The sequence below is a fragment of the Heteronotia binoei genome, chromosome 17 (genome assembly GCF_032191835.1).
Source record: "Heteronotia binoei isolate CCM8104 ecotype False Entrance Well chromosome 17, APGP_CSIRO_Hbin_v1, whole genome shotgun sequence".
NCBI lineage: Eukaryota > Metazoa > Chordata > Lepidosauria > Squamata > Gekkonidae > Heteronotia > Heteronotia binoei.
The window spans coordinates 78,984-96,633 of record NC_083239.1 but is presented as its reverse complement, the minus strand read 5'-3'; the positions used below and the strand labels follow the sequence as shown (position 1 = coordinate 96,633).

The following is a 17,650-nucleotide window of genomic DNA, read 5'->3' as shown; positions in this document are numbered from 1 at the left end:
GGCACCCCCTGATATGTGGGGTTCCCCAGGGGGGTAATCCTCTCCCCAATGTTATGACACCCAGTTATAACTGTTTTTCGATGGCCACCCAGATACTGCCCCTGATAATTTGGCCAAAGGTTTGGGGGCTGCGGTGGAATGGCTAAAAAAGAGGGTGAGACTGAATCCAGAAAAGATGGAGGTTCTGTGGCTGGGTGTGTGTGGGTGTGTGTGCGTGCGTGCGCACATGCCTCGGAATTTGGTCACAGACTTCCCCCAATGGTACCAGCATCATCCATCAAGAATCTGGGCATGATCCTGGATGCCCCCTGACCATGGAGACCCATGTCATAAATATTGCTAGACTGACATTTTTCCATCTACACCAAGCCAGACAACTGGCCCTTTCCTGTCATGCACTGACCTAGCCACTGTAATCCATGCAGCAGTCATCTTGAGGATAGGCTACTGTAACTTGTTCTACTCTGGTCTGCCCTTGAAACTGACCCAGAAGCTCCAGCTGGTCCAGAATGCAGCAGCACAAGTCCTGATGGGAATGCCATAGACAGCACGTATACAACCTGTGCTGCGTCAGCTACACTGACTCCCAGTGGAATACTGAGTCAGATTCAAGGTTTTGACTTTGAAGGCCTTGAGCATTCTGGGACCTGCACATCTTTGGGACCGCTTCCTCTGGCATGTCCCCAAAAGACTGCTGCGCTCTACTGAGAACAACCTACTGGTGATCCCTGGCCCCAAAGATATCTGGCTGTCCTCAACTAGAACCAGGCTTTTTCTCTGCCAAATACCACCAGAGCCCTGTGGGACTTGATGCAATTCTGCAGGGCCTGTAAGGCAGAGATGTTCTGCCAGGCTTTTGGTTGAGGACAGTGACGGTACCATCATAGCAAGCACCCTCCTCTTCACTCCTCCATCTTTGTTCAGCCCACTTCTCGCCTGCTGGTGAGTCTACGGAGCAGTCCAGAGTGGAGTTCACCACTATCTGAAATGTAGTTGGTTTTGGTTTTGCTTTAAACTGTTTTTATTGTCTGTAAATCACCTAGAACCTTGCACCAGGAATAAGCAATTCAATAAGAATAATAACAATAACAACTACAACAATAATAATAATGACGAAGATGTTTTGTGAGTGGACCCAGTCCGCATGGCAGCCATGTTCGGATTGGCCCCACTCTTCTCCCCCGGTGACAACCCTGTTGTTGTTGCACACTCTATCTGCTCTCAGAATCCCCAAGTGCACGCAGGTACAACAAGATGGGAGATTCCCAGCTGTAAGGGAAAGGTTTTATGGTACAGACCATACTACGAAGGAAACACTGACTCAAGATTGATTTTGGAGTTACTAAGGACAGCTCCCCAAAAACCACCAGTGTAAGACACTGAAGATGAAATAATGCTTTTGCCTTATCAAGGTCAGCTAAAGAATATAGGTAACAGTTGGTGTGTGGGACTGATCCTAGACATAGCTTTGAGGAATACCTGAAATACAAAGGGCTTCTTTCTGCCTTCCAAGCCCCTCCTAATGATAAACATTCACTGTCATCACATAGAAAGTTCTCTAGTCTAACACCAGAATTAATTTTTAGTAAAGAAAATATATTTTAAAAATAATCCCGAGCTACTTCCCTGAAACTGTTTATAATGTTTACAGACTTAACTAGATGTTACCTGTTGTAATGATTTGAATTTATGTGTGTTCCTTTAATAGTTGGTAAGTTGCAGTAGAGAAAGGGGGGTGAAAGAGGGGGAATGAGTGAGGTGATTGGTTGGTGACTGGGAGAGTGTGGGCAGAGCTAGAAGTATGCATCATGAGAGAGAGAAGTCAATCAGCAGTGAACACTCCGCAGAGTGACAGCAGTTAATAGCTGTGGTCAATCAGAGTCTGAGAAGCAGTCTTCTTATTAGAATCCCATACTAATGCTATGAAAGGCATTAAAATTCTAAGGAAGAAAAACAATATTTTAGAGGACATATTAGGGGCTAGATAGAGGGCCGAAACCTAATATCGTCAGAATATTATAGGAGAGTGAGAGACAGAAGCTGTCAGAAAGTTGAGTTAAGAAGAGAAAGGAGAATTTGAGAGTGAGGAGTGTGTGAAGTGAAAGAGTGACACCTTAGTCAGAAACTATTCACTAAAGAAGTAAGCTATAAACATCTTGAAACCAACATGCTTATTGTACAAATAAAGTTTTATATTATACTGGAGTCCAATTATATTAAATTATCAGAGTCTCATTTTCAGGGCCACATAATCCAACAAAGAAGCCTTAGAGCTTGGACACTATTCTGTTGGGAAATGTTAAATAAAGTGTTTGGAATTAAACTCCTGGTGGCAGCATTACACACAAATTAAAAGAGAAGTTGTAACACTGTCTATTTCAGCATGTATACCTGTGTTGCAGGTATCCTTCATCAGCCTGCATCGGTCTTTCACAGAAGAAGCACTTCTGCCAAGGGCAGCTCCTATGGTTGCCCAGTCGTTGCCATGCTTAATCCTTAGCCTAAATGGGAAAAGGATGTGAGCACTTGGTGCCAATTTCTTGTCAGTCAGAGGCAACAGAAGTATCTTTGGTAAAAGTGAATAAAGAAAGTCCAGACACTATTCCAAAATTCTTCTCTTAGTGATGACTTCATGCCAACTGTGCAGGTTTAGTTGACTGGACTAAGATCTTTCAGAGAGAAAGAAGCCCTATTCACAAATTACAGTGAATGCACATACAAAATGTGTACTGTGTACATTTGACAGTACTTCCTATGTGCATTGAGTAATTCTCATGTTACGCTCAACACATGTACAGCTGAATATGTAATTGAAACCCCACATATATCCCGCTACTGGTCCCCAGTTTAATTTGGAAAGCGACTATGCATTGGCTGTTTCTTACAAACAGGAGCATGCACATACATGCAGGTTGTATGTGTGTTCCCTGAAATAGGTGATTAGGGATAGAGCATTACAAAACTGAGAAACCTGTGGGGGAACACTTTAACTTTCCAGAACATTCAATGGGTGACCTCAAAGTTGCTGTTTTAATGCAAAGGAACTTCAAGAACAGGATGGAGAGGGAAATTGCTGAATTGTAAATTATTATGAAACTTGGAACAAACACCTCCCCAGGACTGAACAGGGACATTGGTTTCTTATCTCATTATATATGCTAAACCCACTTTCATCAAGTATAGCTACAGATCCACAGCATGTATCAGAATAGTGTATCAGAATGTTTTTTGTATTGACATACTCAAATAATGGGTATTGGCTGTTTATCTCATTACATATACTAAACTCATCTTCCACTATATTTTAATGTATTTTTTCCTATGGCAAACTACAATGATGTTTATATGTATGTTACATGTTAAAAGGTAAATTAGTTGCATGGGAAAAATTCTGAGAAAGAAATGTCCTCCTTTTGGTCCAGGCTTACTAACAATAGAAAAATTAACAAACATTCTCACATTCCGACATGTTACTGTTTTACTGGTTTCCAACGTCAATGCTACCCAGATCAAAGGTTTTCTAAATTTATCAATTTTGCTATTCTGCCATTGGATTTCAACTTTGTACCACTTTGCATTTGAAACCACTTCCCACCAGCTATGTGTAGCTCTGCTCACTGTACCTCATTCCTAATCTGAAGAAGTGTGCTTAGAGCTTCCGTTCTGAATAAAACTTTGTTGGTCTTAAAGTGCTACTCGACTCCTACTGTGCTCTACCGCTTCAGACCAATGCAGCTGCCCACCTGGGGCTAGAGTAATTACCATTCCCTGAGAAATATCATAGATTTTATGTGAAGGCCACTTTGCACAGAGCAGAGAGGAATGTTATGAAAGTCTGCTGTAACAAAAAGGCCTACCTCCGCTTCACAAAGTAGCTTAAATTACGACTTTTTTAAAAAAAATAAAACCATAATGGTGTAGGGGTTGGTAGGTCAGATTAGGACCACGGAATTATAGGTTCAAATCCTCACTCTCCTAGCCTACTTCACAAAGTTGTTGTGAGGTTATAAAGAGAGAACCATGTTCACTAAGCCCTTCAGAGAAAAGCTGAGATTCAGGCCTAGTAATCAGAACTCTGTGCTCCTGACAACACATACAAATACCTGAAATAAGCAACTGAGAATTTCCCTGCATTGCTCTGATCCCAACCCCCCCTCCAGACTGGACCCAGGCTAAATTGGCAGAATGGAATCTTCCTGCCTTCCATTCCCAGTGTAGCCCACTGATCTCCACAAGCAGTGCTGCTCAAGGAGACAGGGGACCACAAGGAATTACATGAATGGATCTGTAGCAGGAAGGGGAAACTGGTAGAACTTGCAGATTTAGCCTGTAGAGTTTTTAGAGCAGTTCTCAAGCAGAGGCATACCCTCACTTGGCTCTCAAGCCCAGCACCTCTTCCTCACTCCAGCCGCTGTCCCTCCTATTTATTTTATTTATTTATTCCGGAATTTATATCCCACCCTTCCCACGAGTGGCTCAGGGCGGCTTACAACAACCAACAGAACAATAAAATCGGGATAAAGTAATAACATTTAAAATCCAGCATTTAAAAACCTAAAAACCTTAAAATTAGTATTAACTATACAGTAATCACAGAAATCTAGAAAGCTACATTTCTCCAGTCAGGCATAGGCTAACCGGAAGAGGGTCGTCTTACAGGCCCTGCGGAACTGAGTAAGATCCCGCAGGGCCCTCACCTCTTCCGGTAGCTGGTTCCACCACATAGGGGCCGTTGTAGAGAAGGCCCTGTCTCTCGTTGTCTTGAGACGGGTATTAAGAAGGGCATGGGCAGAGTGGCTTGTCAACAAGAACAGCTTGAGAAGCAGTGGTGAGAAGGGAGGGAGAGGGAGGAACAAGAGATTCAAGCCCCAGATTCAATTCATGGGCCTCCAGTTGTCAGCCAAAAACTGAAACAAGTTTCAAGAAAGGCATCTGAATACTCCTCTGAACTGCTTACGCAATTTAATGGGAAATAAAACTCACTCCTTCAGTTTTTCAATTTCTTCAGGCGTATATCTGTGAAATATACAATGAGGATATTAATTAACAATGTATATAATTCATTTCTTAAGATCTCCCATCCCTCAGTCAGCACTGTATGTAGCATGCCCCTATGGCATGATAATATGCTAATATTCACAATAACATTAAGACAACAATTATTTTCAAAATCAAGGAAACCTCCCAGTACAATATATTGTACTGGCAAATTAGCAACACTACATGCTAATGGTCATCCTCAATTTTAAGGAGAGGGCACCCTTGGGCAGTTGCCACTATTACTGCCTAGCTGGGAGACAAAATGGGCAAAAGCATGGCCTTGTCAAGAATGGGCTGCATGCCGTTAGGCATGGAAATGCCACTGTGCAGAGCACCCTGGGGAGGGGGGGAGCAGGGCAAGAGTCACAGCTGGCCAGGAAGATGCAGCTAGACTATTACAAGTAGCCTAGTACAGGGGTGGCCAACGGTAGCTCTACAGATGTTTTTTTGCCTATAACTCCCATCAGCCCCAGCCATTGGCCATGCTGGCTGGGGCTGATGGGAGTTGTAGGCAAAAACATCTGGAGAGCTACCATTGGCCACCCCTGGCCTAGTACATTCAGTGACGTGGGACACACACATGAACATTGTTTAGGAGCATAGCCAAAATAACTGGGCAGCCCCCTCATGAGAGTAGCAATGCTAACAACTCTGCAGATATTTCTGTGCGAGAAGAAGACGACGACACTGGATTTATATTCCGCCCTCCACTCAAGAGTCTCAGAGCAGCTCACAATTTCCTTTATCTTTCTCCCCCACAACAAACACCCTGTGAGGTGGGTAGGGTTGAGAGGGCTCTCACAGCAGCTGCCCTTTCAAGGACAACCTCTGCTATGGCTGACCCAAGGCCATTCCAGCAGGTGCAAGTGGAGAAGTGGGGAATCAAGCCCGGTTCTCCCAGATAAGAGAGCTCTGGCTGACCCAAGGCCATTCCAGCAGCTGCAAGTGGAGGAGGGGGGAATCCAACCCGCTTCTCCCAGAGAAGAGAGCTCTGACTGACCCAAGGCCATTCCAGCAGGTGCAAGTGGAGGAGTGGGGAATCAAGCCCGGTTCTCCCAGATAAGAGAGCTATGGCTGACCCAAGGCCATTCCAGCACGGGAATCAAACCCGGTTCTCCCAGATAAGAGAGCTCTGGCTGGCTCAAGGCCATTCCAGCAGCTGCAAGTGGAGGAGGGGGAAATCAAACCCGGTTCTCCCAGATAAGAGAGCTCTGGCCGACCCAAGGCCATTCCAGCAGGTGCAAGTGGAGGAGTGGGGAATCAAACCCGGTTCTCCCAGATAAGAGTCTGCACACTTAACCACTACACCAAACTGGCCTTCCAGGATAAATTCTGTTAACATCTGAACGGGCATTGCTAATGGTCTGATGTGGAGACCTACAAGCCAGTACTTTGTCCCTGGCCAGACTGTTCTCATTCAGTAATGCCTTAACCATCATGCTGAGTAGGGGTGTGCAAAAAAAAAAAAAAATTCGGAATTACACGGATTCGGAAATATACGGGGCCAAAAAGATACGGAATACCATGTATTTCCTATTACCGTACTCGGAATAGCCGCAAATACGGTAGATGTGCGGCTATTTCCGAATATACGGCCCCATTACACCCTATGGCCATTGAAATCAATGGCAAAATAGGGTATATTGGAAGCCGCCTGGAGGGGAGGGGGTTTGAGGGAGAGCCCCCAAATTTGCAGGGGACCTTCAAGGGACTCTCCCCTACAAACCCTCCAAGTCCCAAAAAGATTGGGCCAGGGGGTCCCATTCCAGGGGCACCAAAGAGGGTGCCCCTATCCCACCATTATACCCTATGGGCCATTGAAATCAATGGCAACATAGGGCATAATTAGAGGCTACTGGGGGGCAGGGGGTTTGAGGAAGAGCCCCAAAAACTGCAGGGAACCCGTAGGGAACTCTTCCCTATAAAACCCCCAAGTCCCAAAAAGATTGGGCCAGGGGCTCCATGTCTTTGGGCTCCCCAAAAGGCCCACTGCCACCAATGATGGTGAAAGCCCAATTAGCCACTTTCTCCACTATAATTGCTGTGGGGAAAGTGGCTCTGGCCAGAGGGGGGGTTGAGGGAGAGGCCCCCAAACTGCAGGGCAGCTTCAGGGGACTCCCCAGCAAGAAACCCCCCTGGCCCAAAAAGACTGCACCCATTAGTGGGCACCCCAAAAGGAACACTGCTCCCAATGGTGAGAAAAAACCAATTAGAGCCACTTCCTCACTGTAATTGTTGTGGGAAAAGTGGTTCTGGGGAGCAGGAGGTTTTGAGGAGAGCCCCCCAAACTGCTGTGCAGCTTCAGGGCACTGTCCCACACAAAACCCACAAGGCCAAAAAAAAAAAAATTGGACCGGGGGTCCAATTCCTGGGGCACCCAAAGCCAAACCTAACTTCACACCAGAGAATCTCTATAGGACCCAAATGCACTACATCCCTCTATCTACTCTATGAACCCTGCAGGCCTGGAACCAATATAAACCCAGTTGCCAACGTCACTGCCACACAAAACACAATCTGCTCAAGGTCTGCTCTGCAGACCTGGCTGCAGCAAACCCAGATGCCAGCTCTCCAGCCCTGCCCCAAACAACACGGGGAGAGCTGGCCAAGCACAACAAGCCTGCTGGTTCTGGGTCTCTCACCCAGGTGCCAGCTTCCCTGCCACAGAACACACAATCTACAGATGCCAGCTCTCCAGCCCTGCCCCAAACAACACGGGGAGAGCTGGCCAAGCACAACAAGCCTGCTGGTTCTGGGTCTCTCACCCAGCTGCCAGCTTCCCCCCCCCAAACCAGAACCAGGAAAAGGGACAACAGGAGAAGGCCAAGAAACTCAACTGTTAAAAAAGTGCCCTTTTAAACAATAAAAATTAGGCCAAACAGCCCCCCCCCAAGAACCAGAAGAGAAAAGGAACAGCAGCAGCACAACACAACAGCAACAAATCAAACACAGAATCCTTTTAAAGCAGTAAAAATTTAACTTTCTAACCCCAAGAAATCCAAGCCACCCAAATCAAGAAAAGTAAAAGGACACTGCACTTTAAAAAGTCCTCTCACTAAAGGAAGATACGGGCAAATTGGCAAACCCCCCACCCCCACCCCAGGCCCCCACACCCAGCAGAACCCCCTAAACCCAAAAAAGCTACCCAGTATTCACCCACCCAAAACTTGATAACTAAAGGGATTCTGAGTCTTAAAAAGTCCTTTTACTAACTAAAATAAAAACAAGAACCCCAAGACTGTCTTACCTTAGACGTCTTCTCTACTCCAGGCAGGTCAGAAAGGCTGAGAGAGAGCAGCAGCAGCTGAGGCCAAGGGCCAGCGCAGCACAATCTCTCTCTCTCACACCAATACAAAACACAACAGCAATGGAATGGAGTCCAGCCAGGCACACTCTGACCCTACACAGAGCAGTTTCAAAAAATAGCACTGCTCTGTGATTGCCCAGAGAACACTTTTTACTTGGATACCCAAGTAAACAAAAGAACAAAAGAACAACAATGTAGCTGATGGCTGAAGGATTAGCCTAGCCATCAGCTACACAAAAGTTCTTCAAAGCATGCATTTGCAATGCATTTTGCAAATGCATGCTTTGGATTGGCTGCTGCAGCACCTCTCCCCCTCCCTCCCTGATCCCAGGAAGGCTATGGAAGAGGCGGGAAAAGGCTTCCAAAGGCGGGAAAGGAAGCAAGCAGCTCCCCTGAGGCTGCAGAAGCTCCTTTCCCGCCTTTTCCATTGACTTCCGTATACTTCTGAATATCTATACGGAAGTATATGGGGAGCCATATATGGCTTCCGTTTAATGGCCTGAAAATGGAATCGGAAGTATACGGTGCCGTATACTTCCAAATCAGGGGTGATTTGGTGGTCTATGCAGTTCGGCCAAACCAAATGCACATCCCTAATGCTGAGCATCTGACATTAATCTCATCTATATTACATTCAGAAACATCATCTGCAAAAAAAAAAAAAAGACTTTATGAAACCATTTGGATAGGTTTTAAGAATAGAACAGACAAATAACATAAAGAAAGAAACAACAAACACTTACTATATGCTGGCTAACACATTTAGTAAAACTTTTTTACAAGAACTTTTTTACAAATCTCTTGCCACATTATAAAGAAGTACAACCTTACAATAATACAGAGAAAAGTCCATCCAAAGAGCAACTGGATATAGGCTCATTTTGTCCATGTCTTTCTCAGGAGTATTCCTATTTACTTCAAAGTTATCAGCCTCTTGTTACAATTCAGTATGAATACTGGAAGCAAGCCAGTCCTTAACCTCTTCTCTATCCAGATGCAAAAGCCTTCTGAATTTTTGTGGCAGAATTAGTTTTCAAGCCTTTTGTAGAGAGCAAGTTTTACTAAATGTGTTAGCTGGCATATCAGTGTTTGTCTGTATTTCATGGTATGTGAACCATGATCCCACATGGTTGTTTTTTCTGGAAGAAAGAAACCAACAAGAATTAGTTTCATTGAGTATGAGAAAGAATGCCAAAAGGGCCCATCTTGAAATGCAGGGATGGATATAAAACATGCCCTCACATGGTAAGGCATGAGAAACAGATTTGGGCTTGTGCACCCACCCACAGAGCTCTCAAAGGCAAGCCAGAATCTACCTTTGGTCTGTCTGTCACCCAAAACGTGGAGGGTGAGAGATGTGGACAAGGAATTCAGACACAAAGCCATACCATACATGGGTGTACACCACATGATGTCCTGTATGCTATGGTGACCATTGGGAAATAAGCTCCATCCCACAAGCAGACTCCAAGCAGAGCTTACATTCCAGAAGCCATAAAGAGCAATCCTAAGCAGGTGTGCTTAGAAGCTCACTCAAGTGGGGCCTACTCCCAGGAAAGTGTTCTTAGCGAAGGACTGTTCATTCCTCAATGGAACCAGTGCAAAGGCTGTATTGGCATCTACTCACTTACCCAAAAGGAAACTGCATATCCAAATATTAACTGAGATTCTCTCCTGGGTGCTCCCACAACTAACTACCACTGATGATTTCTAAGCATGACCTCACTAACTATCATAAGTTATGAGTGCCAGTTTGGTGTGGTGGTAAAATGTGTGGACTCTTATCTGGAAGAACTGGGTTTGATTCCCCGCTCCTCACATGCACCTGCTGAGTGATCTTGAGTCGGTCACAGTTCTTGAAAGAGCTGCTCTCTCAAGAGCAGTTCTCTCAGAACTCTCTTAGCTCCACAGGGTGTTTGTTGTGGGGAGAGGAAGGGAATGGAGATTGTGAACCATTTTGAGGCTCCGAGTGAAGGCAAAAATTCAATCTCTCCGTCTTCTTATCAACTTGCAGGTATTTGCATCAAGTGTGTGTGTGTAATCTTCTGCTTTGACTTTCAGGTTGAACAACAACAGAATTAGTTCAAAGCAACAGAAAGCCACTTACAACCTTAACCATACTGCTTTTGTCAAGCATCGATATTTCGAAATAATCAAGCTTTTGTTTTGAATCAAAGACTTGTTCTATTGAAACTCTATGACTTGCTCCGAAGACAGATACATTGGAAGTAATACTGGATATACAGTTGCATAGTGTCTTATAGGCTAGTTCAAAAGGCAGGGTTGCAGATAACTTCAAAAGAATAACATAAAGATGCAAATGGGGATGAAGGTTCAAAGGATACTTCCTACTATCTCTTTATGACTAAGGAATGCTCACATCTCCATTTCTCACACATTCCCTGCTAGCTGATAAGGCATGGCGGTGTGAATGTGGGGAAGAGGCACTTTACACTGTTTAATACAAGGTTACTCTACACATCCTGTGAAGAGAAGGTTTTATTATGCACCCATGGGGGGGGGAGGAGAAGTGAGGAATGAGAAAAAGGGAGGGGGGCGGAGAAGAGAGGTATGGGCAAACCAGCATTTAGAAATAGCATGCTAGACAGCTTTGGTCAAATGTTAAAAGGTTTTCATACTTGCCAACGTGGTTCCGGTCGTCGTACATACGGAGGACTCGTCTATAAACAGCAAAGAGAGGCCGATTCAGACCCCATGCAATGGTCCTGTAGAAATCCTTCCTTTCATCTTTTGACATCTCAAAGATTATTTCTGTGGCATCTTTTATTCCACGTGCCTAGTCACATTAAGATTTGGATAACAATTTAAGTTTCCCAACTTTTAAAAACCAGTCAAACAATCCATTGTTGCAAAATTCTGCAAAAAGTATATCACAAAAACTATGCTCCCCTTTTTTTCCTTAAAAATGTGGACAACAGTACCACTGAGCCTAGAAATATTGAAGGAGAGGTTATTTTGGCAGTACCAGAATTTAGTCAATAAAAGAAGGGACATATAATCCACTGTGCCTTACTTTGGTTGGTCTTAATAAAAGGTTTTATTTTGAGGGAGGGGTTGTTTAAGTCTGCTGTGAAGCAATATGGTTCCCTACTTTTTGCCAATCTTTAAATCTCACTTATTCAAGGAATCAACTATATATTGAAATGTGTGATTTCTGTTCAGTACTGAGAGCTTGGTAGTAATAATTTAAAAACCCAATAAAATTCAGAATAGCAAAATGAATTTAAAGAGATACCAAATTTGGATGAAATAAATAAATACATGGAAAAGAAAAAATATTTACTAGAGCTGTTTCTATGAAAAGAGCAAAAGACAGCCTGTAACCCTCCTCCATTGGTTTCTCTTCCAGGTAGCTATGCTCAATACTTTAAGTATAATTTTTTAATATATGCCTTTAGAATAAGGAAATTGATAGCGAATGGACCTTACTGCAAATAAATGCTTGGACCAAAACTGACACGGCATGAAGAGTAGAGAATTTCTACTTGTGCAAGGGGAACAGCTTTTCTGCTAGTTCTCCCTGCCCATTGCAGCCACAAGTGCTAATTCTGCCTGCCTGCTGCTAGCTCTCCCTGCCTGCTGTATACCACATCTGCCCTACTCCCGAGACCCTGACCTTCAGTGAGCAGCCTTGGGGAAAATCATGAAACTATAGCAAGAAGGTGGAACAGGGAAAGCCATACCCCACAGAGTAAACATTTATGCAATTTTTATACTGTAGTTTCAAAGGCACTGAAGACTGGCCAAAAGCAGAGCTGTTTTACAAATTTTGCTAAGAAAATTAAAACAAAGAAGCAGAGACTTTTCTGCTGGGATTACAAATGGAAAAATTTCCAAAAGAAGATAGAACTTTAATATGGTACTTGCTCTCAGCTGCTAGGACATTGTATGCACAGTTGTGGAAGCAAGAAAAAATACCAGAAAAATGGGACTGGACTATAAAAGTTATGTCATGGAGTGAAATGGACAAGCTAACAAGAAAACTAAGAGACTGCGATTTAGAACTTTTTAATCGGGAGTGGAAGAAATTCAGAAGATATGTAGAAAAAGAGTGGAAAATAAAAGGACATTGGACAATTTTTGAAGATTAAGACCTTTAAGACAAGAATATAACTTTTGAAGGGGGGATCTTTTTCTTAATCAATTGTTGTTTTTTCTTGATAGTTAAAGGTACCTTTAATATCTGTTTTTTTTTTAAAAAAAATAACACTGGCGGGGGTCAACTATTGGGGGGAGGGGTGGGAGAAAAGTAAGATGTGGGGTAGAATGATGTTTTTTTTATCTTAAGCTTTTTATAAGTTGTAGATATAGTTCTACTACCATATGTTACTAATTAAAATTGTTTATACAAAACATGTAACACAAAAGAGACTGACCACTAAAACCAGCAGGCCAATTGACTGCATCACACAGACCTTTAAGTAACGCTCAATGTTACTCATCAAAATGTCAATTTCTTCCTTCGACCACATTCCCTGCTTCCATTTATGGCCTTAAAAAGCAGAAAAGAAACTGTCATACAAATGATACTCCCCCAAGCAGCCAAGATATCAATCTTTCCTAATCAACCAAGACAAGAAATATTAAGGGCTTAATTTGGGGCAATGCAAAGAGATGCACAGCACCAGTTCCCCTATTGTTTTTCCAACTAATTCTAATGGATAATAGATTCACATTTATGGTCCTGAATCAATGAACAATCACTGGTACTTTATTAATTACAGAACACTTTCAAAATATTACACTATGCCTAAGGACAGTTTCTGGAAATAAGTACCACTGAAAAACATGAGGCTTACTTCTGAGCAGACCTGATTAGGATTGCTTCCCATATAACTCACACACTAAAATTATCCTTTTAGAACTGGACAGTGCTCTTAAATGCTCTCAAATAATAATAAACTGTACTCACAGAGAAAGACATAAAGCAACTTACCTTTGTTTGTGAGAGAATCCTTATCTTCTTTGGTTGTAAACCAAGCCTGACTAACTGCTGATACTTCTTCATTGCTTAGAGAAGAGATTTCATCCAGTTGTTCATTCTGGAGAATCTGAGAAAGAAAAATTGAAATGGAAGTCTGCAATCAAATATCAACTAACAAGCAGAACTTAACTAGCGTGAACTATGGATCCAGTCACTACTGCAGTGACTATTTGGAATTCGATCAGAATAATATCTAAGATTGCAGGATGCAGGAACACAAAAGCGAGATTATTTCCTTAGTTGGCACCACCTGACAGTGCTGTGCTTTTCTGTAGACCAAGACCATGCCATAGCCCTTGCATGATCTCTGCATGTTTGGTATTCATGGCAAAATCTGAAAAAGTTGGTGTGGTGTTTTGCTGTGTTAACTGTGTGTCTTCATTTTATTTCTACGTTTTAATGTGGAGTTTTAAACGTATGTTGCTGTGATGTAAAATGTAGGCCTGCAATGTAAGAAAGAGCAGGGCTGGGTGGGTGAGTGAGTGAAATGTGTTAAGATTGGATAATAGCTGTACTCTCAGAATCAGAGTTGACCAGGAGCTTCAGAGAGAAGCTTAGTGTGTGTGTTTAGAGGAAGGCGCTTGAGTGAAGTGCTGTAAAGTGTGAGAGAAATCTGTGTTGTGTGGAAGTTATTAGCCTGGATGACAAGTTAGGAAATTAAGTTTTATGAAAGTTATGAATCTAAGTCGCAAGTGAAAAAAATAACTCTGTGTGGAATTATTAGCCTGGGTAGCAAGCTGAGAAATAAAGCTGTGTGGAAGTTATATAAGTGCCAAGTGAGAAAATAAGCCTGTGTGGCTAGGTCGATTTAAGGAACCAATATGCTTATTAACCATACAGAAATGGTCACACTGCTTTACTTATAAATACACTCTACTCATGTTTTTCTAAAAAAAATCTATTTTAGAATGAAGCATCCCCTTTTACCTCAGAGCCCTGTGGCGCAGAGTGTTAAAGCTGCAGTACTGCAGTCCTAAGCTCTGCTCACGACCTGAGTTCGATCCCTGGTGGAAGCTGGGTTTTCAGGTAGCCGGCTCGAGGTTGACTCAGCCTTCCATCCTTCCGAGGTCGGTAAAAGTTTGCTGAGGGGAAAGTGTAGATGACTGGGGAAGGCAATGGCAAACCACCCCGTAAAAAGTCCGCCGTGAAAGCAATGTCACTCCAGAGTCAGAAACAACTGGTGCTTGCACAGGGGACCTTTCCTTTCCCTTTACCTCAGAGCCACCCCCATGTGCTGACCGTTCTTTCATTCTACCGATATACAACTAAGCCATCCTGTTCTTTGGGTCCATCTAAGAATCATAAGGCAAGAGCCTTTGGTGGCTGCAAAAATAAGGAAGAGGCAAAGAGGCAGCATAACACACAGCTCCTCACAACACTACAGAGAAGTACTTTTACAGAGGCAGGGTTGCCACTAAATTTTTATTTTTCATTTCCCTAACCAACATTTGTCAATTTCTCTGACCACCATTCAAATATAACCACAAGTTAAAAAATGAATAGGTCATGTTGAATTAATGCAAGGCTGAATGAAATGTTCCACTCTACAACTACACGTCTCAACTGCAAAAATATTTGTCAAAGTAAGAGATTTAATATCAGCTTCTTTCAACATTAACTGCAGCAACATCTGTTTTGCAACTGCACCAAAAATTACACCAAGATATAAACTTCAATTCAAGTAAATTCTGAATACTAACAAGTAGGAACTTTTCAAAGCTAGGAAAGTTTCACTTTCACTTTCTGGTCGCAGAAAGTGTAATGAACAGATCAGCAGCAAGAAAGGAGGTGGAGTTTCTGCAGTCTAGAGAAGCAGACAACCCTCATTTGCAACCTTTATGCATGGGAGAAGTCAGGAAAGAGAGTGAGAGAGCTGGTACTCTTTAAACTCCAGTAGGCACAAGCAATCACATTTGCAAAATTTACTTTGCATGGTGCAGAGTAGAAAGTAGAGTAGAAAGTGCTACTTGTCCCTCTTCCGGGTTCTGGCATCTTGAGCTCGGTGGGGTGTGCGAAGGTCGCTCTCGGCGACCCCCCGAACTGGACAGTAGGGGGAGTGCCACAGCTGTGGTATCTCTCTTCCAACAGCAAGGGGCTCTACAGGAGCCAGGGAAACAGCAGCGGTCAGTCCCTATTTGTCACGTTCTCAGGGTGCAGGCAGGCCGGAGTCCAAAGCTAGTCCAAGGTCAAAGTCCAGGAAGTCAAGTAGGAGCCAAGTCAGCAATGCAGAATCACAAACCAGAATCAGAAGTCAATGTCCAAAAGCCAAAAGGTTAGGGTGCCAAGGAAATCAAGCAGGTCAGGATCAGGAAGGAGTGTGGATGCAAGCCAGAATACACTTGTTGCTTCCACAAGGTTACCAGGTCCTGGGTGGGAGCTATATGGGAGTCTCAATCAGCCTGCTCCCTGGGTGGCAGTGACTCTGCTAGAACTCAGGGCTGAGGGATCTGAAGCATCGGCATGCCTCATGTCTTCGCTCTGAAAGTTCTTTCTGAAGCCTGCTTCAAACTCTTGAGATGGAAGTAGGAGCGCTTGGAGGAGATTGATCATCAACAGCTGACACTGGTGCCTGGAGAATGATTGATGGGCCAACTGCTGTTTGTTCAGCTGAGGAACTGGCTGGCAACTCTTCCAGGTCTGTTAACCCTTCCAGCTCCTCCTCGTCAGGGCTCATGACACTGTTCCTCCTGTCTGCCCTGATGCTCCATTGTTGCGGTCGCCATGATGGCAGTAAGAGATGAACGCCTGACTGCTTTTCTTCTTCAACAAGCTTCTACTATATCATATTTCTACCTTAATCACCGAAATGCTATTGTGCAAGTAAGTTTTTCTTTCTACTACTATCAATTAATGGATGATCTGTTATAACGCCAATCTGGACTGTTAAAAAAAAAGGAGGATATCCTCCCCCTTTTTCCCCCAAGGAAGTCTTCAAAAAGACAAAGAACAAACTTAAGAACTCTTTATAACTTAAATTTGGACTTAGCATGGACATTTGAATGGATTTGGCTTACAATTAATCAAACTTTGTCTTTGTAAGCCGCCCTGAGCCTGCCCCGGTGGGGAGGGCGGGATATAAATAAAAACTTATTATTATATTATTATTAAACTATAATGAGAGCATTATTTTATTTTAATACGGTCTGAACAAAAGTCTGCTATGTTTTTTAAGAGAAATGCTTTTGATGGCTGATTGGAATTGAAATGATGACAACTGAATTGTAAGAGGAAAGCTCATGGCAGGAGGAGATTGAGAAAGATAGACTATCTGGGACTTTGAGTTGCTTTTTAACTTTGATTATCAGACTGAGTTATATTGCGGAGAAAATGGCGATTCAACCTGAAGCGCTTGATAAAAAAGATATTATGATTGCCATATCCTCCTTAAAGAAGGAAATCTTTCTGCTAGGAGAGTTAATACAGGACAAGATGGAAATCTTTATTTTAAAACACAGTGAAACTGAAAATCTACATGAGCGGAATGATGAAGGGATCCCAGTGATGTCTACAGAGATGAGAGAGGCGGAGAAAGATCCGGTGGGAAAGGAGTCGAAAGAAATCAAAATGGAGACAATGGAGCCATTGTGCGCAGTTACAAAAAGGAGTCGGAAATCAAGCTTGATTAAAATTCGTGCAAGAGGAAATGATGGTGTGGAGATTCCATCACGTTTAATAAAATGGATATATATGCTAAAGGGAGAAAAGGCTGACTACTTCAAGAAGATCAAGTCTTGGAAAAAATTTTAAAAGAAGGGATTATAAACTGTAGCTCTTTCTTGTAACTGATTAACATGGAATTAACAAAAGGGAACTGGCATGCAGCATTGAAACAGATTGGAAATCTTGAAATGGCAAATGAGACTTTTAGACTCTGAATGCTTTTTTCCTGTTTGTTATTTTTGCTTATGGGTTCTATATTCTTAAAACTAGTCAATTTAATAGTGGTTTATAGAGATATATGATTTTTTTCCATGGATAAGATAAACAAGAGAAAGGAGGCCATTTTTATTTAGGGATTTTGCTTTTTTCTTATAAAGTTAGATGGAGCAAGTTAATAGAGATTGCATGCTTTTTTACCTAGGTAAAAATAATAAGCATGGGAAATGAAATTGTCACTGGTTATTAAATTTGTGTGATTTTTTTTTAGGGTAATATGAGTCTCCTAAAAGTTTAATGAAGTTAAATATTTAAATACTTAATCTTGACAAATAATTATTTAATCTAGACGATTAATTAATTAATTAATTTGGATCAATTTACAATAAGGTAGACAACACAGGTATTTAAAAACTTTAAAG

General features: G+C 42.6%; 1 protein-coding gene across 2 annotated transcripts in view; it reads right to left on the bottom strand.

The window, feature by feature from the left end:
- DMTF1 (cyclin D binding myb like transcription factor 1) overlaps positions 1–17,650 on the bottom strand; it is a 75,720-nt gene that overhangs the window by 26,428 nt on the left and 31,642 nt on the right. For both annotated transcript variants that reach the window (XM_060257938.1, XM_060257939.1), the window contains exons 5-9: positions 13,305–13,419; positions 12,784–12,860; positions 10,987–11,144; positions 4,984–5,016; positions 2,392–2,501 (exon numbers count right to left, since the gene is read on the bottom strand). In XM_060257938.1, coding sequence (XP_060113921.1) covers positions 2,392–2,501; positions 4,984–5,016; positions 10,987–11,144; positions 12,784–12,860; positions 13,305–13,419 — 493 coding nt within the window. The remainder of the gene's footprint in view (positions 1–2,391; positions 2,502–4,983; positions 5,017–10,986; positions 11,145–12,783; positions 12,861–13,304; positions 13,420–17,650) is intronic.